This window comes from Ursus maritimus, unplaced genomic scaffold (assembly GCF_017311325.1).
Source record: "Ursus maritimus isolate PB19 unplaced genomic scaffold, ASM1731132v1 scaffold_16, whole genome shotgun sequence".
Classification (NCBI taxonomy): domain Eukaryota; kingdom Metazoa; phylum Chordata; class Mammalia; order Carnivora; family Ursidae; genus Ursus; species Ursus maritimus.
Window position 1 is genome coordinate 56,408,546 of NW_024424008.1, and position 25,191 is coordinate 56,433,736.

Here is a 25,191-nt window from a genome sequence, read left to right on the forward strand (position 1 = left end):
GTTTTTATATATATATATTTTTTTTTTTTTTTTTTAGAGAAGAAAGAAAGGAAGACACTGAAAGACAGTGATCTCAAGATGAATCAGTTAGGAATGGAAACCCAGGCCATGTATCTCAGTATCTTGGTATCTTAGCTTTTCATGTGACATTTTATTAAATTGTCCATTCTGGTACTAACAAATGCTAGTTTCAGGAAGAAACATACTAATGCAATCATGGAAGGATTAGAAAGGCATTACTGAGGTTAAATAGTATTATCATGATATGAATATTTTTCAGTAATAACTAAATTGGCTAAAAACCGGGGGGCATCCTAAAAAAATTTAAGGCAGGATTCTTATATATGTCATATTATATAAGGTCGAAAACGGAGATATAACCAGTTTACTGGAATACGTTTTTTTAAAAAATTCTCATCTGATTTTTAAAATTAGGAACTTAACAAAAATAAGACCCTGATTAGTATTAAGTGCCCAGTTATGTATATCAAGATACCATGTGTAAGGATACCTGCTTTTTACATAGTTAAAACGAGTGACTGCATAATCACTTATCCTAATGTAAATGTTGACACAGTTTGTTATAATACACAGAAAACCTGTAATAGCCCATCATGTTATCACATAGTTTCAACATTGTAATTTTAATCATTGGCATTTATAATGAGTACTGCTGAGAATATCTTGCTACAGATTACTTTCTTTTGTATTTCTTTATTTCTTTGGGGTGTATTCCAAAAGCAGAATTTCCTGTTCAGAAAAAAATCGAGCTTTTGTTAATATTGACAACTTATTTTCTAGAACTATTGAGCCGATTTATGGTGCTACTAGCAGTATTTATCTACTTGTTTAGTGATACTGCCTCATCAGTACTGGCATGTATAATTAATAATTATTTTGCTAGTTTAATGAGTATATAAGCAGTAATACTTTAAAGCCATTTTGATTTGTGGTTTTAATCAGTAGTACAATCGTGTGTTTGTTTTGTAAAGAGTTTGCAGAGTTTGTCTTTTAACCATTTATTGAGTGGGGTCTGAGTGATATCTTTATATATTTAATTATTTCTTTACTTCCACAGTAACTTTTTGTTATGACTGTTGGATATTTTTCTATTCTATTACTTTTATTTTGCTATTTATTTTGTTCTAAGGGTGTAGGGATTTTAAATAAAATATATTAATCTGTTTCCATCATTACGTATATATCTTTCTTAGTCATTTTTTTCCCTTGAAAATTAGAATTTTTTTAAAAAGTCTCTTTTTGAAAAAAGATTCACCTGCTTAGATTATAGTAAATATTATGGTGAAGTTCTAGGTCTGACTCCAGTTTATTTACTTAGAATAATTTTGTTCTTTCATTTGTTTTTCTTATTACAGAAGCTCTACATTTTCATTTTAGAAATTTACAGATTCATGTTAATTCAGAGAGACTCGATATTTTGGAGTATAATCATATTAGTCTTTTCACTTATACTTTTAAAAAAGAAATGTGATGATACTGTATGTATGGTTTTATAACCTGCCTGTTTAGTAGTTTGTGGTTATTTTGCCATGTCACTTGTTATTTTTTGTAACAGTTTGATTGGTTGCATTGAAATCTAGCAGAGCCTACAGATATACCATGGTTCACTTAACTAATACCTCAGTATTATATACACTTTTATAAATAACACTGTAACTAGAATCTTTGCAGCTCTAACATTGTACACATTTTTATTATTTTCTTTGGGTAAATTTCCACAAATGAAATTATTTAGCACTTTTTAAATATCAAATAGGGGAAGACAGGTGGGTATGTGGTAGAGCTCTGGACTCTAGGGTAGGTGTCACAAGACTGTTTGGCCAATGATTACCCGTGTGACTGAGAACAAGAAATTTTCATGCAGTTGACCTTGTATCTTCAGCTGTAAAGTAGCCATAATGTGACCTGTCTTGTCTCCTCAGATTTTTGTTAGTAGAGAATTACTGTATAAGAGCACACAACTGTGGAGTCTTCTCTAAGTACAGAGCATTGTTGCTGAGTAATCACATTGTGTTCAGCTGGTAAATAAAGCGGTAGAACCTTATTCTTTTTCTCAGATGATTTGTAATTAACTGAAATAAAACAAGGTGGATGGGCTGCCTGGGTAGTTCAGTTGGTTAAGCGTCTGCCTTCAGCTCAGGTCATAATCCCAGGGTCCTGGGATCGAGTCCTGCATGGGGCTCCATGCTCAGCGGGGGGCCTGCTTCTCCCTCTCCCACGCCCCCTGCTTGTGCTCCTCACTATTTCTCTCTTTCTCTGTCAAATAAGTAAATAAAATCTTAAAAAAAACCCAAAAACAAGTTGGAGACCAACCTGATTTTTAAGAAAGAAACAGTGGTCTGAAAACATGCATTTTTAGAAGTCCACCATATCCTTATTTATGGAGGCTTTTTGTTAGCTGCACTCCCCCCCCCCCCCCCCCAGTTCCTATAGTTGAGTTAGGTTTGTTGGAGATTTTAAAAGTTTAGTTTGCTTGTGTAAAAACCTGGTTTTGTGTGTGTTGGCCTATGATATATTTGTTCTTTTATGTTTGCAGAGCTCTCTTATTAAACCTAAAACTTTAATATCCATTTTTTTCCTTGAAAGATCCTTTTTCTAGAATACAACTTGAATTAACTCTAGTATTGAAAACTTGGATAAATCATTTTATAAGGGAAAAGGAAAAAAAACCTACCTTTATTTCATTCCAGTATTAGATTAATATATAACTTCAAAATTCCTGCAAACCTACATACTTGATATTTATTTACCTGCCTAGTTAGCCCTGTGTTTCTTAACTACTTTTTCTATAACTTGAGTGCTTTAACTTAGTTTATATAGTCTGGCGTGTAAGTCTCACTTTCTGTCCCTTGTTCTTCCTTACTGATGAGATTGCACGAAGGATACAGCAGCTGTGTGGTTTAATAAATAACATGATCAGTACCTTTGGGAGCTCTCCTGAGTGTCTTCTGCTTCTTTAGTGTATAGCTTTAGGGTAGATACGGTAATGCAATACAAAATCGAGAAGTTAATGTAAAAATTGGCCTAGGACAATTAAATTATGTATGTATGTATGTATGTAATCTCTGCACCCATTGTGGGGCTTAAACTCATGACCCTGAGATCAAGAGTCACATGCTCCACTGACTGCGCCAGCCAGGTGCTGCTTTAAAAAAAAAAAAAAAAAAAAAAATTTTTTTTTTTTTAAGGACACCTGGGTGGCTCAGATGGTTAAATGTCTGCCTTCGGCTCAGCTCATGATCTTCAGGTCCTGGGAGCCATGGGAGCCCCATGTTTGGCTGCAGCTCAGCAGGGTGTCTGCTTCTCCCGTTCCCTCTGCCTCTCTCCCTGCTTATGCTCTCTCTGTCTTTCTCCCTCTCAGATGAATAAATAAAATCTTTAAAAAAATAATAAAAATAAATAAAAAATTTTAAATTCTTAATAGTCTGGTACGAGCAAACTTGAAATACCTCTGTAGCAATACATGTGTGTGTATATATATATATATATATATATACACACACACATACACACACACACACAAACAACTCAGGGCTTGCAGGACTCCCACATTGGGTAGTGGCTTAGAGACAGGAGCTTTCTGTCCAAAATTACAAACTCTATAAAGAAATAAATCATAATGAACTGAAAACAGAAAAATTTTATAGTGACAGAAAATAAACATAGGAATCAAAGGAAGATTTAAAACAAATTATAAAATAGCATAGCATTGTTAAATTTTTTTACAAAGCTGAAAAAATTTCTAGAAATAAAAATATATAATTATCAAAATGCTGAACTATTGAAGAGGTAATACATTAAAAACAACTGGAGAGAATTAGTGATTAGAGGAGTGTTGCACAGAGATAAAGAAATGGAAAATATGAAAAAGTAGTATGGATTAGAGAATAAAATATGCAGTATGTGTCCAGTGAGAATTGCTGAATGAAAAGAGAGAATGAGGGGCGCCTGGGTGGCACAGCGGTTAGGCGTCTGCCTTCAGCTCAGGGCGTGATCCCGGCGTTATGGGATCGAGTCCCACGTCAGGCTCCTCCTCTATGAGCCTGCTTCTTCCTCTCCCACTCCCCCTGCTTGTGTTCCCTCTCTCACTGGCTGTCTCTATCTCTGTCGAATAAATAAATAAAATCTTTAAAAAAAAAAAAAAAGAAAAGAGAGAATGAGAGAGACAATGGCTAATAATTTTCCAGAATTTAAGAAAAGCATGCATCTTCAGAATAAGGAAGCTTACCAAATCCTGAACAAGGTAAGTAAAAGCAAACCTGGAGAACACCCGCCCCCCAGATTCCTTAAAGCAGAGAGAAAAGGCAGATTATCTCAGATCAATGAGGTAGATTGACAGTAGATCTCTCATCAGCAGTAACAGATGCCAGAAAAATAACGTCCTCTGAATGCTGAGGGAATAACAGTCAATTTAGAATTCTACATGCAATTAAATTATTACTTAATGGAAAAAGGAAGTGTTCCCTGGAGAAATAACAGTTCTAAACCTATACTCACCTAATAGCATAGCCTAAAAAAATATAAGTTAAAAAGTGACAATTTATAAGAAGAAACATCCACAATCATACTTGGGAAAAGTTAATATATTTTTTTCTCAAGGTGCTTAAGTAGACTAAAGTGAGCAACAGTAGGGAAACTATAAACAAAACATTAAGTACTTGTTTGGCTTGATCTAACTTATCAAATGCAAACGTACGTTATTGTCATTTATAGCCAGAACAGTTAGAAATGAAATTAAACTGACCATGTACTAAACATGAAGTCTTAATGAATTTTTTGACTATGGTATAGTAAAGTTAGAAATAAATAATAAGTGCTTTGTTCCCAGACTTGTAACCATTCCATTTGAAAATTAAAAAAAATTTCTTAGTCATGATTAGAGATCAAAACTGGAAAGGGAAACTTGTAGAGCCAGTGAAAAGACTACATATAAAAACCTGTGTGGGAAAACAGTAAAGCGATACTTAGAAAAATGGTATTTTATTTTTTTAAATTCAGTTAACTGACATATAGTGTATTAGTAGTTTCAGAGGTAGAGATCAGTGATTCATCAGTCTTATATAATACCCAGTGTTCATTACATCACATGCCCTCCTTAATGTCCATCACCCAGTTACTCCATCCCTCCGCCCACCCTCCTCCAGCAGCCCTCAGTTTGTTTCCTATAGTTAAGAATCTCTTATGGTTTGTCTCTCTGATTTTGTCTTGTTTTTATTTTTCCCTCCCTTCCCCTATGATCCTGTTTTGTTTCTTAAATTCCACATGAGTGAAATCATATGATAATTGTCTTTCTCTGATTGACTTGTTTTGTTCACAAAAATGGTGTGGTTTTAAATATAAGGCAAGACATTAAAAAAAAAAAAAGTGTTCCCCAGAAATGGAGATTTATATTTGTGTTTTTAGGAAATCTGTTGTTGATTTGTTCTTTTTCTTGGGCTTGGAAGTACTATTTAAAACAGGCACATTGACCTGACATGCCTTTGGTACATGTGAGTTTGGAAAGCTCACAGAGTTCATTTGGTAAGTGGTTTAAGCATTAAAAAAAGAGGCAAATCTAGAAGAGATCTGGTTTTTAAAAAAAAAACAATGCAGTGGTTGCACTGTAGATATTAAAATATATTCCAACAGTACAGATAGGAAGAAAAATTCCCAGTGTTTTATATGAATGGGTAGTGTGGTTTGGGATAAAAATTTTAGTAATAGTATTATATACTGATTCAAAAAGTGTTTGTATACTCTGTCTCATTTGTGTGAGGAGTTTAAAGAAATTCTGTGCTCTGTGAAATAAGGGATGAAAGAAAAAGTATAGTTTCAATATTTTATAGATCATTTTTAAAAATATTTAAGTGTACTAATGTTATAAATATATACTTGATTACTTTATATATTCAAATGATAAAAGTTTTTTTAAAATATTCTGGAGAAAATAGGGGGATACTTTGTATATGGAGTGGTCTTATATTTTAACATACTTAATGACCTTGATGCACATACTAGAAAAGAAAAAGGGAATTACTTAGATAAAATTTTAATTTTAGGGATTAGAAAATGAGCCACAGAGTAAAGCCAACTAATGAAAAGTGATGAGGAAAAAGAAATTAGCAAAAAAACAATAAAAGAAACAGATCAATGAAACTGGAAGCTGGACCTTAGAACAATAAACTAAGCAGACTCTGGCAACATTAATCAAGCAAAAGGGAAGGTAAAATTTAACAGCATCAGGAATGAAAAGAGGATCATAACTGCCAACGTAGTAGATACAAAAAATCATGAGGGAATACTGTGATAACTTTCTAGAAATATGTCACCAAGACTTGTAGAAAATCCGATTTGGCTATAGGGTAGAGATTTAAATGTTTTGGCCATGTTACATTTGAGATAATCTAGACATTGAGCAGGGCAAGTTAGCCAAGCAAGTTCTAGAGATACAGATTTGGGAATTATTAACTTATAAATGATGTGAAAAGCAGGTCAGTTTTGAGGATGTTCTAAGACCTGAGATGATAAGGATGAACAAGACAATAGTAGTGGGATGAAAAGAGGATGTGGAATGAGAAGATAGGTCTGAAGTACATTTAGGTTCATGAAAGTAGGTGACTGACTGTAAGGAGGGAGTGTTAACATTTTCTAGCTATGAGTTAAGGAAATGAATTTCATAGCTCAATTATTAGATAAAAAAATATCTCAGGTGGAAGTTTCTTTTAAAGAGAGGTTTAATTTGGCACCTGATTGAGTAANCTGTAGGGAAATGATGTTCCATTTTTTTTTCGATTTGGAGAATTTTCAGGTTCATTGTAGCATATTAAAAAGCAGTTGACACTGAAGTTCTAAAGCAGAATTAATTTTATATTAATTTAGTTGATGCTGTATAATGGATGAATTTTCTTGGCAGAGATAATATCAATGGAAGCTGATTTTCAAGTAATAATCTAATATACCTCACTAAAGGTTTTCAAATTGAAATAATATGTCATTTTTTTTCTGGACAACTAATAATGATTAAGAATGTCAGATCTTTTGGTTGGTTTGTTAGATGTTTTTAAGAACACTTACCCTAAGACAATATAGCATGATGGTTTTCTTGGATTAGAATTCACTTGTTTTGCTTTACAGGGAGAAGGTAAAATTTAACATTGGTCTCAAGGACAGCTCTAAATTTCATTGAAGGCCACCAGCTTGCTGGTGAGTAATGTGCAGATTGCTAGTGTGTACTCTGTGGCTGTTTAATGCACCTTAGGTAAATAACTCAATGTATTTTTACTCAGATTTTTAAACTTTCAAGAAGAAAAAGTAATCTTTTTAGAGTTTACATTAATCAGAATTTCCTTTCGTCTTTGTCAGAACAGAAAAAAGGTTGAAAAGTGTTCTTGAGTTCATCTCTTTAGAATTTGAATCTATATCTTCCTCCTTTACTGTCCCTCTCCTCTCCCAGGCTGGGTGTAGAGGTGAACCGGATGCAGAGACAGCGTTTGGGTCCTTAGCAGTCTTGCTTCCTTGCTATGCGTTGTCTCTGAGTAAATTAAAACTTTCGGTTGTTGATCGGTATGCTTTTGATTATGTTGTTTGAGATATGTGCTATTTTAAATTACAGCTATAAATATTTTTAGAGAAGGTAAAATGATAGTAAAAGACATTGAAAATTAGAATAAGAGAGTTCTGTGTTATTTTATTTTTTTATTTTTAGAGAGCTCTGTTAAACTCACGGTTTAAAATGTTTTAATTTTTATTCTATACAAATTATATTAAAATCAAGACAGTATATAAAAGTAATAGATCCACTATGTTTTCTTTTTTCTTTAACTGAAGGTGACATCAGAATTCATAAAAGTGAATTTTTAAAGAAGGTGACAAAAAGAGAAGGAAAATGCCGAAACCAGTAAGTGTGTTCTACTTTTACCACTACTTACTTAATAAAATATCAGGAGCATTAAATCCTTTTGGAACAAGGCAAAATTTTATGGTAGAGTCGTTGGGAAGAAAAAAGCACTGATACTGCTGTTGCTTGTTTTAGATTAATGTGGCTACAATGAAGTACTCTGTGAGCCAGTGATGAAGAGGTATAGGTCGCGTTGCAGTTAAGATGAAACTTCATGGGTTCTGGAGCTAAACTGTCTTAGTTCATATCCTGGCTCTGCTGCTTCCCCTCTGTGACTTTTGATAGGTTACTTCAGGCTCTCCAGTTCTTAATTTCCTTCTGTAAAAAATGCAGACATGACTAGTTACTTACTTAAGGGAGTTTGGTGAGAATTAGAAGAAATTGGTACACATTCGCTGCTCAGTAAATAGTAACTTCTTGTTACAGGAGGAAGTAATGAGAAGTTGGAAGGATCCATGCATGAATTTTCTCATAATTCTAGCTTCGTTGCTAGTGATACTGATGCTGATATTATATAGTCTTCTGTTTTGTTTTTTTAATTTAAGGGGGTGTGTATGATTTTACTTAGCTTTATAATTATATAGTTCTTGACTAAGTTTTATTCCTTTTCTCTTGGCATAAATGTTTTTAAACTTCATATAACAATTTTGGGATTTTTTTCCAATATTTTTTTGGCCAGTTATCTTTTCTAAGAAAATCAGTGGTTATAGCTATTGGAGTTTTCTGGCATGAATATCTCTTCGGAATTACTTTAAAGACTCAGCAGGTAGGTTACAAAGTGTGATTTGGCATTGTTGGAGGGAGAGAAGAATAAGAAGAAATAAAAGGCATAAACACCAGAAAGGAAGAAGCAATTTTTTTTATTTGCAGATGGCATATTGTTTATGTAGAAAATCTTCAGGAATCTAAAAAACAACTACTAGAAATATAATTGGACTTAGCAAGATTGTTGGACACAAGGTTATATTTTTAAAAATCAGTAGCCTTTCTTATATACTATTTATAGCAAAATTTGAAAAATGAAGTAAAAAAAAATCCATTCGTAACAGCATCAAAGGCATAAAATACTTAGGCATAAATTTACTGCTTTGTCTGGGTGTCAGCCAGCAGCAAGGGAGGAAAAAGCATAGAGAAGCATGCTCATTATTTTATGCTGAGGCCCAGAAGTGGCCTATGTCTCTTCTGTCCTGTTCTGTGGGTGAGAGCTTAGTCATGGAGCCATATCTAATTGCAAGAGACCTTGAGAAATGTTTTGTAGCTCAGTAGCCATATACCCAACTATAATTTTGTTAGAATTTGGTGGTCAAACAGCAAGCAGTCTACCACAGTCACATGGTTAGGTTAAAGGAAATAAATCATATGATAAAGTGAACAACTGTTCATGATTTAAAAAATAAAAACCCAACACTTCTTTTTTTTTTTATTTTAAAGAGTTTATTTATTTATTCTACAGAGATAGAGACAGCCAGCGAGAGAGGGAACACAAGCAGGGGGAGTGGGAGAGGAAGAAGCAGGCTCATAGCGGAGGAGCCTGATGTGGGGCTCGATCCCATAACGCCAGGATCACGCCCTGAGCCGAAGGCAGACGCTTAACCGCTATGCCACCTAGGCGCCCCAAAACCCAACACTTCTTAAGCTAGGTGTAGAAGAAACTGTAACCGCAAAAGCTCTTTTTAATGTGTTAACAGTGGGAGCTTTTTTTTTTTTTTCTTTAAATCAAGAACAAGACAAAAGATGCTATCATTATTGCTATTCAGCATCAAACAGGGAAACCTGCACAGAAGAAAAATCAAAAGCTGAAGGACTAGAAAGGAAGAAACATTATTTGAAGATGTTAAGATTCTTTTTTATATCAGGTATTGGCAAATTATGGCCCATAGGCCAAATTCAGCTCACCACCTGTTTTTGTACGGCTTACATGCTAATAATGATTTTTACGTTTTTGGTGGATTAAACTACAAGAATAATATTTCACCTTCAAAATTAAATGAAATTCAAATTTCAGTGACTAGTTTTATTGGACTGTGGTATGCTCGTTGTTTATTATCTATAACTGCTTTGTTGCTATAGTAGAATAGTTGAGTAGATGCAACAGACTGTACAGTCTGCACAGATATTTACTGTTTGGCCCCAGAAAAATTTTCTGACCCCTGATTTATATAAGCACAAGGATTTACAGGCTCGTTATAACATTCAGCAAGGGAACTGATGAAATGATCAATAGAGGGGCGCCTGGGTGGCTCAGTCGTTAAGCGTCTGCCTTCGGCTCAGGGCGTGATCCCGGAGTCCTGGGATTGAGCCCCACATCAGGCTCCTCCGCTGGGAGCCTGCTTCTTCCTCTCCCACTCCCCCTGCTTATGTTCCCTCTGTCGCTGGCTGTCTCTCTCTCTGTTAAATGAATAAATAAAATCTTAAAAAAAAAAAAAAGAAATGATCAATAGAGAAATCACTTGCATTTCTACAAAAGCAAAATGATTTTGGAAAGCTATCATCAAATTCACAATCCTGTGTTTGAAACCCTTTAAGCTAGATGAGTTTCAATATTTGGAATTTTTTGGATTTTAGAAAGATGAATATACAATACATTATGTTCCTATATCATTATGTTATGAAGCTTCCCTCAAGGTCTTGTGTATCACCTCAAAAACATTAGTATTTTTATAGGTCATTGTGTGACTATTCATTTGAAATGGGATAAATTAATCCACCAGATAGTCTCACATCACTTCATGTTAAGGTTTTGCTAAAATTGGCTAATAAACTTGCTTTTGATGCTTTTGGGATGTCAAGCAATTGTGGACCTGAATTTATCATAGTGACAAAATCATTGTGATTTATGGGAAAGATATCTAACAAATGGTTATTATGATTTTTGTTAAGATTTTATTTTTGTTAAGTAATCTCCACACCCAGCAGGGGCCTCAAACTTACAAGCTTGAGATCAAGAGTCCCATTCTCCCCTGACTGAGCCAGCCAGGTGCCCTGATTAATATGATTTTTATGGAGAAAATCATGAACACTTTTTTGAAAGATCATATAGGAGACAAATTAATGCATAGAGAGAACCACAGTCATGAATAGGAATTGTCAATATTGAAAAGATGTTATTTCTCACCTGAAGGGACTGATGAATTTAGTGTAGTTCCAACTAAAATCATAGCGGGGTATTTGGAAGTTTACAATTTTGTGTGAAGTCAGGATCAAGAACAAAGAGCCAAAAGTAGCTCACAAGTTTTGAAGACAATGAGGGGAGACTTTTCTTACCATATAGCAAGACTTATTTAAAAATGTTGTAATTAAGACAGTGTGGTTTTGACAGAATAGTTAATCAACCAGTGCAACAGAATAGCACAGATTCAGATCCTGTACCTCGTAGACATTTGATCTGTGACATAATAGTCTTTGGGAAGCAAATTAATCCGTATACATCACTTAGGTATGTTAAATCCCCATATCATTATCGTATAGAGATTGAAAAATGAAATTCGACCTCTACCTTAAATCATAAGCAAAAATCATTGAAGACAAATTATGAAAAACAGAACTTTAGGATGATATATAAGAACATCTTTATGACTCCAGAGAAGAGAAGGAGTTGTTAAATATGGCCAAAAAAATTGGTACCTGTATGTAAAATGTTGATAAATTCAATGTTAAAATTAAGAATATGTTCACCATAGGGCGCCTGGGTGACTCAGTCAGTTAAGTGTCTGCCTTCAGCTCAGGTCATGATCCCAGAGTCCCGGGATTGAGTCCTGCATCAGGCTCCCTCCTCAGCGGGGAGTCTGCTTCCCCTTCTCCCTCTACCCATCTCCCTTCTTGTGCTCTCTCTCTCTCTCTCAAATAAATAAATAGAATCTTAAAAAAAAATACATGTTTACCATAAAGAAGGACACATCATAATGTAGAGTGACAAACTACAAACTGGGAGAAGATTTTTTTTGTGATGTAAATAAGTGACAAAGGATTATTATCTAGAATATATGAAGATCTCCTACATAGTAAAAAGAAAAAGACAAAAAACCTAATAGAAAAATAAGCAATAGATGTTAACAGACATTTCCAAAGACAGAGAGACTCTGTGGTCCATAAATATACCATATTAGTTTTCTGTTATTCTATAACAAATTACCACAAATTTAGTAGCTTAAAGCAATACCCATTTATTATCTCACAGTTTTGTAGGTTAGAAATATGGGATGATGTGACTAGGTTCTCTGCTCAGGCTCTCACCAGCCTGAAATCAAGGTGTACCGCAGTTTCATTCTCATCTGGAGCTCAGGGTTCACTTTCTCTTTCAAATTCTGTTGGCAGAATTCATTGTCTTACAAAAATGATCCATCCTTTATTGGAGGATGAAGTTCCCATTTTCTTACTAGCTATTGGCCAGGGTCACTCTTAGCTCCTAGAGGCCGGTGTTGGGTCCTTACCCCAGAGCCCCTCCAACTCAGTAATGGAGAACCTCTTTTATGTCAAATTCCTGTCACGCTTTGAATTTCTCTGACATCTTCAACCAGTCAGAGAAAACGCTTTGCTTTTAAAGGACTCCTGTGAATAGCTTAGCTCCACTCACATAATCCTCCGATTTTGAGGTCAACTGATTAGTAACCTTAAGTACATCTGCAAAATTCCTTTTGTCGTGTGATGTAACATAATCATGAGAGTGACACCAGGGGATGGAGATCATGGGGCTGTCTTAGAATTCTGCATGCTACACATACAAAAATGTTCTCAGCTTCTTGAGGAATCAGAGATCTGCACAGTAAGACTATATTGAGATATCATTTTACACCCACTGGATTGTCAAATACTTAAAAAAAATCTGATAATACCCACTGTTGGTGAAAAATACAGCTCAGCAGGAATTCTTATGTGCTGTTGATGGAGTGTGGATACTGTCATGTTGGAGGACAGTTCACTTTTACATGGTGTAAAGGTGAAGGCTTGTATATTTTATCACCCAGGAGTTTGTCTGTGTATATACTTCTAGATAAGCTCAGATACATATGCACTAGGAGACATACACAAGAATGTTTATAACAGTATTGTTCTTGATAGCCAAAAGATTAGAAACAATTTAATATCCATTGACAAGAAAATGGGTAAATTATTGTCCAGCAGTAGTTGTATAGCAGTAAAAATAAATGAATTGCAACTACTCACAGAAAAATCAATGAAGCTTAGAAACAGTGGAAAAGCAAACTACCATGTGGTATAATTTTCGTTTAAACTTTCTACTGACATAGAGTATACATACTGAGAAGAACGTATTGTGTATAGTTGGTGAATTTTCATAAAATAAATGTACTCCTGTAACCATTGCCTACATCAAGAAAGAAGATTTTCTTAGCCAGTACTGTACAACTTTAATACAGCTAAAAATCAAGGAAAGCTTAATATTTTACATACAGGTACCTACATTTGTGGTGAAACTATTCTTTTAAAAAAAGGGAATGATAAATACAAAATTCAGGTTAGTGCTTACCTGTGGGAGTTTGGGACAGAGAAATTCACAAGAAATACATTGGTATCTATAGCATTATTTGCCATTTCTAGTTAATAAGTTGAATGGTAGATTTATGGGTAATGGAGAACTTTCTCTTTACTCAAAATTTCTGGTAGTAGATGTATAAGTTTTCCACATCAAGCAATTCTCTACTTCCATGTAGACCTCCATTGTGTATTCTGCAGTTTAATTCATTCTGACACCAGCTACCCAGATTAGCACAGACACCACAGGTTAAGGGCTCAGTCCCTCAAGACTGCTGTCCCCTTCAAACACCAATCACAGGTAGTGGGTCCCCACGTTACCCACATTTCTAACTTGGCTACACATTGGAGATTCCCATGATCCCCTCCTCAGGCATTGTAATTCCTTGTAACAGCTCACAGAACTCAGGAAAACACTTATTGTTACTGGTTAATATGAAGGATGTTATAAGGATATGAATGAAATAAAGATGAAAAGGAGGTACATAGGGCAAGATCCAGAAATGTCCTGAGCACAGGAGCTTCTGTCCTTGTAGAGTTTACGGCCCACCTTTCTCTTTGCATGTGGATGCATTCACCATCTTGTAAACTCTCTCTGAACTCCTTTGTTTAGGCTTTTTATGAATTTCCATTATGTAGGCATGATGGATTAAATTATTGGCCGTTGATGATTAACTCATTTCCCAGCTTCTCTTCTCTCTGGAGGTTAGGGTGGGTGGCTCTAATCACATGGTTGTTTCTTCTGGCTACCTGCCCCCATCCTGAAGGTGTCTAGGGGTCCATCATGAGTCATTAGTGTAAACTCAGGTATGGTTGAAAGGGGCTTATTATGAATAACAAAAGACTCCACTCACTTCTATCATTCAGGAAATTCCAAAGGTTTTAGGAGCTCTCTGCCAGGAAACAGAATGAAGACCAAATATATATATATATATATATCATATATATATATGATATATATATATATTATATATTATCATATATATATAATACACTTATATATATATGATGATATATATATGATTATATATATATATTATCACAAAACGTTTTGTGATTTACAAGATTTATTTGATTAGAGAAGGTATGTCAGATAAAAGCTACATGTGCAGAGGTATGGTTAACAATGAGTAAAAATAAAGGAGAAATCAGATTTAGAATTCTAATAGCGTGAGTTAAAGTTAAAAAGATCAAATTGTACCACATGATGGTGAATTCTAAGAGGAGATGCTACTCTAGAGTTAAGATTTAATTAAGGCATGTTAATTTTTTGGTAAAATATCCAGCTAGAAAGGTATTTATAAAAAAAAGAATTTAAAATAGAGTCTAACAAATACAAGTCAATCAGTAAATGCATTATAAAGTGAATATTTTTGCAATAGGATAAAACTGAGTATCTGAATTTTGTATTGAAAAATACAAAATAGTGAATGTCATTCAAAGAATTTGGAGTTATGTTTCTTCTGAAATACCTACTCTGCTGTTTGATATCCCATGCTCTTGGGCAAGTAATGGGGGAACTCTTTTAGTTTGTATAGAAATGAACATATTTCCTAGTATTGTTGCCGGGGCTAAATGAGAACATGGAAAGCTCATGGCCTAGTGCCTCGTATATGCCAAGTATTCAATAAATGTTTTTAAATGAGGACTTTGTTGGGGCGCCTGGGTGGCTCAGTCGTTAAGCGTCTGCCTTCGGCTCAGGGCGTGATTCCAGCATTCTGGGATTGAGCCCCGCATTGGGCTCCCTGCTCCGCTTGGAGCCTGCCTTTTCCTCTCCCACTCCCCCTGCTTGTGTTCCCTCTCTCGCTGGCTGTCTCTCTCTCTCTCTGTCAAATAAATAAATAAAATCTTTTAAAAAATAAAAATAAAAAATTAAAAGAGGACTTTGTAAGCTCTTTCTTTTTAAAATAGATTTAAGATTTCCACTGATTAAAATCAACTTTATCACTTTAATAAAGAAAATCTTAGGTACAGTTATGGAGTAGCTCTTTATTGTGTGCATATTCTACTTTATTTTATAAATCAGATAAAAATATTGCCTCATGTTTAATGCTTAATAAGTATATTCTCTTTCCTAGTGATTTTCCCTTTTGTTTTTATTGCAGATCAATGTAAGAGTAACCACCATGGATGCTGAGCTGGAATTTGCCATTCAGCCCAATACAACTGGCAAACAGCTTTTTGACCAGGTATCATTTAACCATATGAAGAGTGCAACTTTTTGACAACATACAACATAGAAGCTATTGCAACTTCTTTGTATGTTTTTCTGTAACTTTACTGGTATTGCAACAGTGTGGCACTTAGAATTTTTCAAGATACCTTTTTAGTTATATTGAATAGTTGTAGAGCTGCTATTCTTTCTCATTCCTAGATTGGAGAGATAAGACTTTCTAAAAATAATTATCAGCAGGTATTTCTTTAACATCCTCTAAGTAAAGCATTGTAATGAGGATTCAAAGGAATGAAAAGATATTGTACATAGTGGGATGGGTGGAGATCCTAGGTAGAAGGGATGGCAGGAGCAAAGGCACAGAGAATTATAGTCTATAAGTAGTCACCTGACAGCAGTTTCCTGTCACAGCCTCATGATAAGCTAACATGGGTGTCATGTTGAGAGGATTTGGACTGCTGATCTTGTCTTTTTTTCTCACTCTTGAGTGCACATTTGAGTCACCTGTGGAGCTTTAGAAAAAGAAAAAAAGACAGTGCTTGCAGACCACCTCCAGAGATTCTGATTTAATTCTCTGGGGCCTACTAGAAATCATTAATATTTTATTTATTTATTTAAGCTCCTCAGGCGATGCAGTAAGTAATGTTGTAAGTGATGTTTTATTGAGAAGGGGAGAAAAGAGATTGGTGCCCTGAGGCCAAGTGATTAGGAAAGTGACTTGATGATTACAAGGGGGAGGAAGGTGATAAGGGCATGAGAGTCAGGGGAGAATGTTTACATGAACTTTTCCATTTGGGCGGAACAGTAGTAGTTTGTGGTCAGACCTCCTTGACCTTAGAGAACAGGAGACAGCGTTTCTAGCACACAGCAGTAGGTTACCTAGTAGATATTTTGGTTTTATTAGGTGTCATTCTGTCACATACTGATCTAAAATATGATATAAAATTTTAGAATTTCTGGAAAGTTCTTTCTTTTCTTGACAAAGTAATATACTTAATCTTTCTGATTTAGGTAATTGATGATCTTGAAAGTCCTGATAAGGGCTTTTTGTAAGATGAAGGGTTTTCTGTAGAGTGAACAAATTCTTAAAATCATAAGCAGTTACATGCACCATACATACCTTGTACGTATTGTACCTTATGAACTATGACCTACTTCTGTTGATTCTTCTAGGCTTCCTATTTGTAAATATATCATCTATCTTACTTGAATAAAAATATGAATGGAGTTAGCATTCATTGTACTTAAACAAGTTGAAATGTTATTTATAGTGAGTGAAATGTTTGTGGTAGTCAAAAACTAATCAGTAGGCTTCTTTGGTTCGTATACTGAGAAATAAATAACTTGTTTATTAAGTAGAATTGCTTTAGTTTAGATACCAGGAGAGAAGGAAACCTCACTTATTGTAGTGCAGTACTATCTACTAGTTTAAAAGTGTGGGCCCTAGAGCCACACTGCCTGCATTGGAGTCCTGGCTCTAGCTGTTTTACTTGGGACAAATTACTCTTTTTGCCTTGTTTTTTTCATTTGTACAATTAGGATGGTGATAGCACTCTTCCTTAGCAAAGAAATATACCTGTAACGCTTATGTAGTTTCGTTTTTCCTTTGAAATAAAGTACCATTTACTTACACTGTGAATGAACTAAAATTGAACTTTTTTTTTTTTTTTTAAGGTGGTGAAAACAGTTGGTTTGCGTGAAGTCTGGTTTTTTGGACTGCAGTATGTGGACAGCAAAGGTTATTCTACATGGCTTAAACTAAATAAAAAGGTAAAATACGTTATAATATTCAGCTGATAACTAAATTACTTTGAAGTTATTGTGATCATGAATTTGTACTAGAAAAGCTCAGGGTCTTTGAGTCAGGCGTCCGTTTACAGTTATCTCTGAGTTATTAAATGTGTTGTGTCTTTTAATTCAGTAAGTTATCATTAACTCATCATTTTAGAAAAAAGAAATGTTCTCTTTTCCTTTTTGAAAATTTAACATGTAATAAATATTATTAGGTGTAACTGAGTACTTTCACTTTGACTCAGACATCTACAGGATAAGCTTCTTAAGGGAAGTTTCAACTTAGTTATTAGACAAGGACCTATAAGTTTAGAATCTTACACACTAGAGTCTTACTTATGGATTTAGAATCTTATTTGTGTTCCACATGCTACTTTCTTCTAAAAAAGAATTTGATGTGAATTTAAGATTTTTGTTGATAATGCTTGAAATTACTGTTCTAGGTGACACAGCAAGATGTTAAAAAAGAGAATCCTTTACAGTTCAAATTTAGAGCTAAATTCTTTCCTGAAGATGTTTCTGAGGAATTAATTCAAGAAATAACCCAGAGACTTTTCTTCTTGCAAGTTAAGGAAGCTATCTTAAATGATGAGATTTATTGTCCGCCAGAAACTGCAGTTCTTTTGGCTTCCTATGCTGTCCAAGCCAAGTATGGAGATTATAATAAAGAGATTCATAAACCAGGCTACCTGGCTAATGATAGACTCCTACCCCAGCGGTAAGTGAAATATGTTTTTATGTTAAATTCTCTGAACAAGTACATTTCAGAAATTTGTAAATAGATTAAAACAGTTTTTTTAAGTTGCTAGAGAATATACTTTTAAAAGTCATGACCCAGTAGCTACATACACTTATATATACTGTAATTACTTAAACTTTCTGCTGCTTCTCCTCATTCCCGCAGGATAAGCAATGAATGAACGTAGTGGTAATTTGGGCTTGGGGGAGGATGTGACTGCTGCTGCTTGGTAAAAATTCTCACACAGGCAGATAGGTGCTTCATAAATGCTTTGAGAATAACAAGTGCCACACTGTATTTCTTCTATAGAATTAAAATTCAGTTTCTAACTTTTTAAAAGGTTGTTTTTATTTTGTTTTTACATTTATTTAAGTAATCTCTACACCCAACATGGGGCTCAAATTCACAGCCCTGAGATCAAGAGTCTCATGCTCTTCCAACTGAACCAGCCCGGCACCCTCTAAAAGGTGTTCTAAACTCAGTTTTCAGACTCCTGGTCTAGTGCTCTGTTCTCATATGCAATATATTGCTTTTTCTATAATAGTTATTTTAAAATAGGCTGGCATAGGAAGAAATCATTAGGCAGAAGACCTAAAATTTGAATGTTCTACCCTTTATTACTTATGTGACCTTACATGCATTATCTGAAATTTCTGAGCCTCTGTATCTGAATATGCAAAATGGGGATAATAATCCTGCTCTGCCTACCTTACAGCTTATGATTACAGAACGTGAACTAAATGGTTTATAGTTTCAACTGTAAAGTGTGGTACAAGTGTTGGTTGGTAGTATGAAATCTAAGAAGTACAGCATCAAATACTACTTTAAAATATCTCCGTTCATAATTAGAGTAGCGTACTAGAATGTACATGGAGATTTTCTTTTAGAACCTGGAAAGAAGGTGCTACTGCTCTTAGTCTGAATTCCTGAATTTTAAAACTTGTTTAAATGCAAAATTGTGTATTATAAACCTAAAATTTCACTGTTGCACTACTTCCTTATAGTATTTAAGCTGTTAGATGGTAGTTTTTTTTCATAGGTCATAAATATGAAGAAAGGAAACCATTATGTCCACTTTTATTAGTTTCCTTTGGTTGTAGGCATTAATCTTTATTTTTGTATAATTTGTATTGTGTTAATATATGCTTTGTAGGGTATTAGCACGGTAGCTTTAATATTTGATTATTAAATGTTATACTGTTTATTACTGTTACACTTTAATGCTGTCGCAGTAGTAGTTTTCTTAGAAAGTAAAATAATGTGTGCTATTTACTGAAGAATCAGAAATATGAGACACCTGTTAGCCTGTATGTTTAGTTTTGATGATTATTCCAAACTCAGGTTTTTTTAAAGCATTGAATTAAATAGTTGATTACTGGCACAGTAGAATTTCATTTCAGATAAGGATTAGTTTTTATTTTTAGTTGAGATTTAATTTTTTGACTTATTTTTATTTTTTATTTAAGTATAATTGGCACACAATGTTACATTAGTTTCAAGTGTACGGTACAGTGATTCCACAGCTCTGTACCAAAATTGAGATAGAACATGTTTAGTGAAAGGCACAGCAGGTTAGGTTTTAAATCAGCATATAAGGTAAATATTATATATAATCAAAATTACCTTTAAAATTTCCTAATTGTTCATAAAAGAATAGGCATGTTAATCTCAGGTATAACATAGACGGTTGTTTTTTAATGTGAGATCAGATTGCTGTTTGGTTGAGCATCAGATGAAGTAATTGGCTTACATTTAATAGTTACGTGATTTTTAAGAATATTTTAAACACTGGTATCACATAATTTAATTTCTTTATTTTAAATGTATGTGTGCTGTAACCCACTTTGTTTAAAAAGGAGGAAGATAGCAGATGCTCTTTAAGATTTGGTCTTTAATTTTGAAGGTCCAGATAGGTGTACTTCAAGTTGGTAGTCTTTGGAGGACTATTTCAGGCTATCTAAGCTTACTCAAAAGCTTACTCATAAAATCAGAATACTAATTTCTATATTTAGAATGAAGGAAATACCTTCACAGTGATTTACTTATTCTATGTATGGATGGTATAGCACACTTTTTCTCACCATCTTAAGTACCTCAGGGGAGGATTAGTAATCAAGTTATTTGGTGATCATAAATTACACACAATTTGATGATTTTGATGGATGCTTTTAATTCTTGTATAGGAAAAAAAAATTATTGTATAGAAAAGCCCAGAGAAGCAGTCTGTTCTCCCACTGTACATTTTAGCTCTCTGGTGATGTAGATTATCAGCTCCACCGGATAATATCGCTCTCTCCTTTGAAAAGAGCTAGATAGATATGTTTTTATGTGCCAGGTTTCTGATTTGGGCATCTGGGTAGTTGGTAATACCTTTTTCCAAGATAAGGGGAGAAGGAGTACCAAATTTTGGAGAAGGAAGATTTCAGTTTTGAATCTGCTGCGTTTGCAACATGTGCAGCATAACCAAGGAGGAGAGCTAGTATTCATTTGTAGGTGTGGCTCTGGATCTTGGAGAGCGGTCTGGTACAGTTTTGGGAATAAGCAGCAAATTAAAAGCAGCTTCAGTGTGGTGTTGGTGATTGCAGCCAGGTTGTGGTGGACTAGGGGCAGTGGGTGTGAGGTTTGGAAATGAAAGATAGTGAATCCATGGATAGCTCTCAAAAGAAGTTTGGCTATGAAAAAGAAAAAAAAAACCTAGGGAACAGGAGTTCATAAACATGTTCTTTAAATGGTGGGAAAGGACTGATTTAACTCCTTTATTCTCTCTGCAAATATTTGAGTACCTTTTCAGTACTGGCACTGGGCATATAGTGGTGAGCAACATGGATGTGGTCTTTTGCCCTCTGTAAAACAAAGACATAGATATGATAATATATACATGTATGCAAGGGACAGCTAATATGTCCCCTGTCATAAATGATGGAGGATACATCCTGAGAAAGTGAGGGGAGAAGTCCTTTAAAGGTGCAGATAGATAGATTTAAAGCCAAGTTGAATAGATTAGCCTTAGGCATGAAGAAGGACTCCTTTTCCTGGACAAAAGAAAGAGAGGGTGGAATTTTTGAATACCTGTAAACAAGTCATGCAGATTAATAGTACAAGTACATTATGTAAAATGCAAACAAATGAGATTTGAAATGCAAGATATAAAAAGCTAGAACATAAATCTTAGTGGTATCCAATTTAATTAACCCATACCTTCAGATTTAGTTAATGTCATGGTACCAGCAATCGGCTGCACTTATTATGCCCTTAAAGCTGATTGCATTCCTTTTGGTGAGCAGTCATGGCCAGGCAGCAAGAAAAAGTATAAAGACAAGAAAAATGTGGAAACTTAAGTGCTCTAAGGGCGAAGACAAAACTCCTCTTCCAAAAAAGCCAAGAGCTTAAAAGAGGATACACTGAGAAAGGAGCAGGGCATAGTAAGAACATAATGGTGTGTCTGAGACCTCATTAAGGAATCCATTCTAAGTAGTGAGTAACTTGTGCAAGGAAAGATTACATTCTGAGATGCCTTTATACTGCCAAGACATTCCTAGGTTTCATGTAAAATTTTTATACAGCTAAACAATATATTTTTTTTAAGATTTTATTTAGTTGAGAGAGAAAGTACACGATTGGGAAGGAGAGGGAGAAGCAGGCTCCCCGCTGAGCAGGGAGCCCAACACGGGGCTCAGTTCCAGGACCCTGGGATTGGGACCTGAGCTGAAGGCAGATGCTTACCCGAATGAGCCACCCAAATGCCCCATAAGCAATAATATTTTAATGCCTCAGCTTTTCCTATTAGTAAAGTGGGATCTGAGGATTCACCAGTAAATAAAAATACATAATTATCATTATATGACCCCAAGAGAACAGAAATAATTTGTAGTGTGTAGAGCAGGAAAATTTTGTGTACGTTGAATTTGCTGATTTGTTGTTAAAAATATCAGTAGTAGAGAAAGTATGTTTGCTTACATTTGCATAGGGAACACTGGAAGGATAAAAGAGAAACTTAATAAAAGATTATTTGGAGACATGGGGTGGTAAAAAGTGTAACTTTCCACTTGTTATAATTTTATATAAAGTATTGCCTATAGATAATAAGAAAATTAAACTTACCACCAAGAAAAGTAAATACATAGAGTAAGAGAAGAAATTAAGGCCCAAGAATTTTGATTTTCACTCTCTTCTCTGTTTTTTTCTGTTAATAATGAGAAAGTCGTTTTCCTTTTTTTGGTCCAGTAGCTTATTCTTTTGAAACAATTGAATTCCCATAAACTATCTGTATAACTGTCTTAAAAACATGTATTATTTGAAATAATTTCAGGATCCTAGAAACTTCTTGAGAAAATTATAGATTCACATGCAATTGTAAAAAAATAGAGGGATTCTGTGTATTCTTCTCCCAGCCTGCCCTAATGGTAACATCTTGCATAACTAGTACTATATCACAACCAAGATGTTGATACAGTCCACCAACCTGATTCAGATTTCATTGATTTTATATGCAATCACTTGTGTATGTGTATGTATTTATTAGTTCTATGCAATTTTATCATGTATATAGGTTTTTATGACAGCCATTACAGTTAAGGTACTGAATGATTCTCTACTTTTAAATGAATATTAATTTTGAATCATAGAAACTTTTTTTTTTCTTATAGTGTTTTGGAACAACACAAATTGACAAAAGAACAGTGGGAAGAAAGAATACAGAACTGGCATGAAGAACACAGAGGAATGCTGAGGTATTTGTCTATTTTCTTAGTTTTTCCTCAAATTAAAGTATTTTTATTTCATAACACTTACTAGTACATCAGATTATCCCCCAAAGATCATTTGACTTATATGAATAAATATAAAGCACTAACATTTAATCCAAAGTATTTTTGTGATTTGTATTACTTTTACTTAAGTATATTACAGTAAGCTTTATTTTAACAGGGAAGATTCTATGATGGAATACCTGAAGATTGCCCAAGATCTAGAAATGTATGGAGTCAACTATTTTGAAATAAAAAATAAAAAGGGAACTGAATTGTGGCTAGGAGTTGATGCTTTGGGTCTGAATATTTATGAGCATGATGACAAGTGAGTAAATTAGTTGCATGGTGAACTGGTCATTTATAAGTGATCTGTATGGCTTTCATCTTATGCTGTGCTTGTAAAAGTTCTTTTTTGGCTTGATTACTCTTACTGCTTCCTACTTAAAATATTAGTTAGATGTCATGTCTCCATTTTTGCCACACCTTGTAGCTTTAGCATTCTACTTCTCAGCGTATTTATCAGACAGGATGATTGATTTTTATTTGATCTCTTATGAGTTCTGTCTAGTAAATTAATTAAAACTTATTCCCTTTATAGATGAAGAATGATTCCTTAAATGTTATGCCTGGCATATAAGGTGTAATCGAAATTAACATATATAAGAGGTCAAGAGCAATGAGACAGTGAAATTAATAGATGTATGATTTATTATATTTTTGTAACTTTTTAAAGACATCTATAGGAATTGTTTTGAATATTTTCGAAATTCCATTAAGTAGAGTATCACTGTATTAAGCATAGTGAACAGTGTTAATTTTGTTTTGAAATTGACCAGGTATTAATTTTTATATTAATAAGAATATGTCAGACTCTTATAATACTTTAAGGAATGATAGCTACAATTGCTCTATACTTTCTTTATTTGGTATACCACATAAGCATTTAAGTCCATGCCAGTAATGCCTTCCAAGACATTTCTCTTTATTCTAAAATTCTAGAATTTTAGTTTCATTTTTACAAATATCTAATAAAATACACATTTTTTCTTTTTTTTTTTTTTTAAAGATTTTATTTATTTATTTGACAGAGACAGCCAGAGAGAGAGGGAACACAAGCAGGGGGAGTGGGAGAGGAAGAAGCAGGCTCCTAGCAGAGGAGCCTGATGTGGTGCTTGATCCCAGAACGCTGGGTCATGCCCTGAGCCGAAGGCAGAAGCTTAGTGACTGCGCCACCCAGGCGCCCCTAAAATACACATTTCTAACACTGTATACTAAGTCCAAAAGAGAGCATTTTCATTATTTTACTCTGATATGTATTTTTTAAATTACAAAACGAGTTAAAATGCTATGTCGTTCAGAAGAGAATATTTTGAAGTTTTTGAAAAGCAAAAAAGACTTTCAGACTAATTTTGTAGACCAAATCTTTTTTTCCTTCTCTTTCTTTTAAAAATCATTGAATTAATTTCTGCCAGAGTACCCATTATAGATATGGTTACAGATAAAGATGGGGAATATGGAAGAGAGGGGGTTAGGTCAGAATGGGAGGGACTGATACTGGAGATTGTGGACACAGGATTTTGGTCTTATCTGTACTGGTTCATTTTTTAGAAATAATGAAAATCTATTATATTTCAAAAAGATTTTTTAAAAAATCAAAATAGGGTACAACTTTAAAAGCCAAGGTTCTTTTACCAGCTCTGCTACTAATTGCCTTTATGATCCTGGTCAAGTTATTAACTCTGAAATTCATATAACTGCCAAGCTTACCTAACAAGATTTTTGTGAGAATTACATTAGGAAATTGCTTTAAAGTTCTCAAAGTAACATGTACATGTAGTATAGTATTACCTTAAAAATACTATGTTCCAGGGGCACCTGGGTGGCTCAGTCGTTAAGCATCTGCCTTCGGCTCAGGGCGTGATCCCAAGGTCCTGGGATCAAGCCCCACGTCAGGCTCCCTGCTTCTCTGGGAGCCTGCTTCTTCCTCTCGCACTCCCCCTGCTTGTGTTCCCTCTCTCGCTGGCTGTCTCTCTGTCGAATAAATAAATAAAATCTTTAAAAAAAAAAAAAAAGAATGCTATGTTCCCAGCAGCCTCCTTTTAAAGCAGGTAACGTTGACATTTGAATAGCCATTAGAGGGCAGTATAATGTATGGATATTGAGTAAAGAGTTTTATGTAGAAAAATTATTTGCTGTGCTGCAGTTCATAATCTTAAGAATTAAAAGGACTGTCGATAGGTGGGAATTCATACTCTATTCTCAGAAGACTGACTAGAAAGATACCTTTTGGCCAGCATGGGTATCATCGTTTTGCACACTTGTTATTGGATAACAGTGACACCTTTGATGGGTA

General features: G+C 34.4%; 1 protein-coding gene across 4 annotated transcripts in view; it reads left to right on the forward strand.

Moving 5' to 3' along the window:
* Nucleotides 1–25,191, forward strand: part of RDX (radixin) — a 90,118-nt gene that overhangs the window by 8,895 nt on the left and 56,032 nt on the right. For 2 of the 4 annotated variants that reach the window (XM_040631244.1, XM_040631246.1), the window contains exons 2-8: nt 7,135–7,203; nt 7,828–7,897; nt 15,493–15,576; nt 17,235–17,330; nt 17,795–18,069; nt 22,737–22,820; nt 23,017–23,163. In XM_040631244.1, coding sequence (XP_040487178.1) covers nt 7,886–7,897; nt 15,493–15,576; nt 17,235–17,330; nt 17,795–18,069; nt 22,737–22,820; nt 23,017–23,163 — 698 coding nt within the window. In that variant the 5' untranslated portion in view covers nt 7,135–7,203; nt 7,828–7,885. Of the gene's footprint in view, nt 1–7,134; nt 7,204–7,827; nt 7,898–15,492; nt 15,577–17,234; nt 17,331–17,794; nt 18,070–22,736; nt 22,821–23,016; nt 23,164–25,191 lie in introns of those variants that run through there. The other 2 variants (XM_040631245.1, XM_040631247.1) reach the window with 2 other exon arrangements.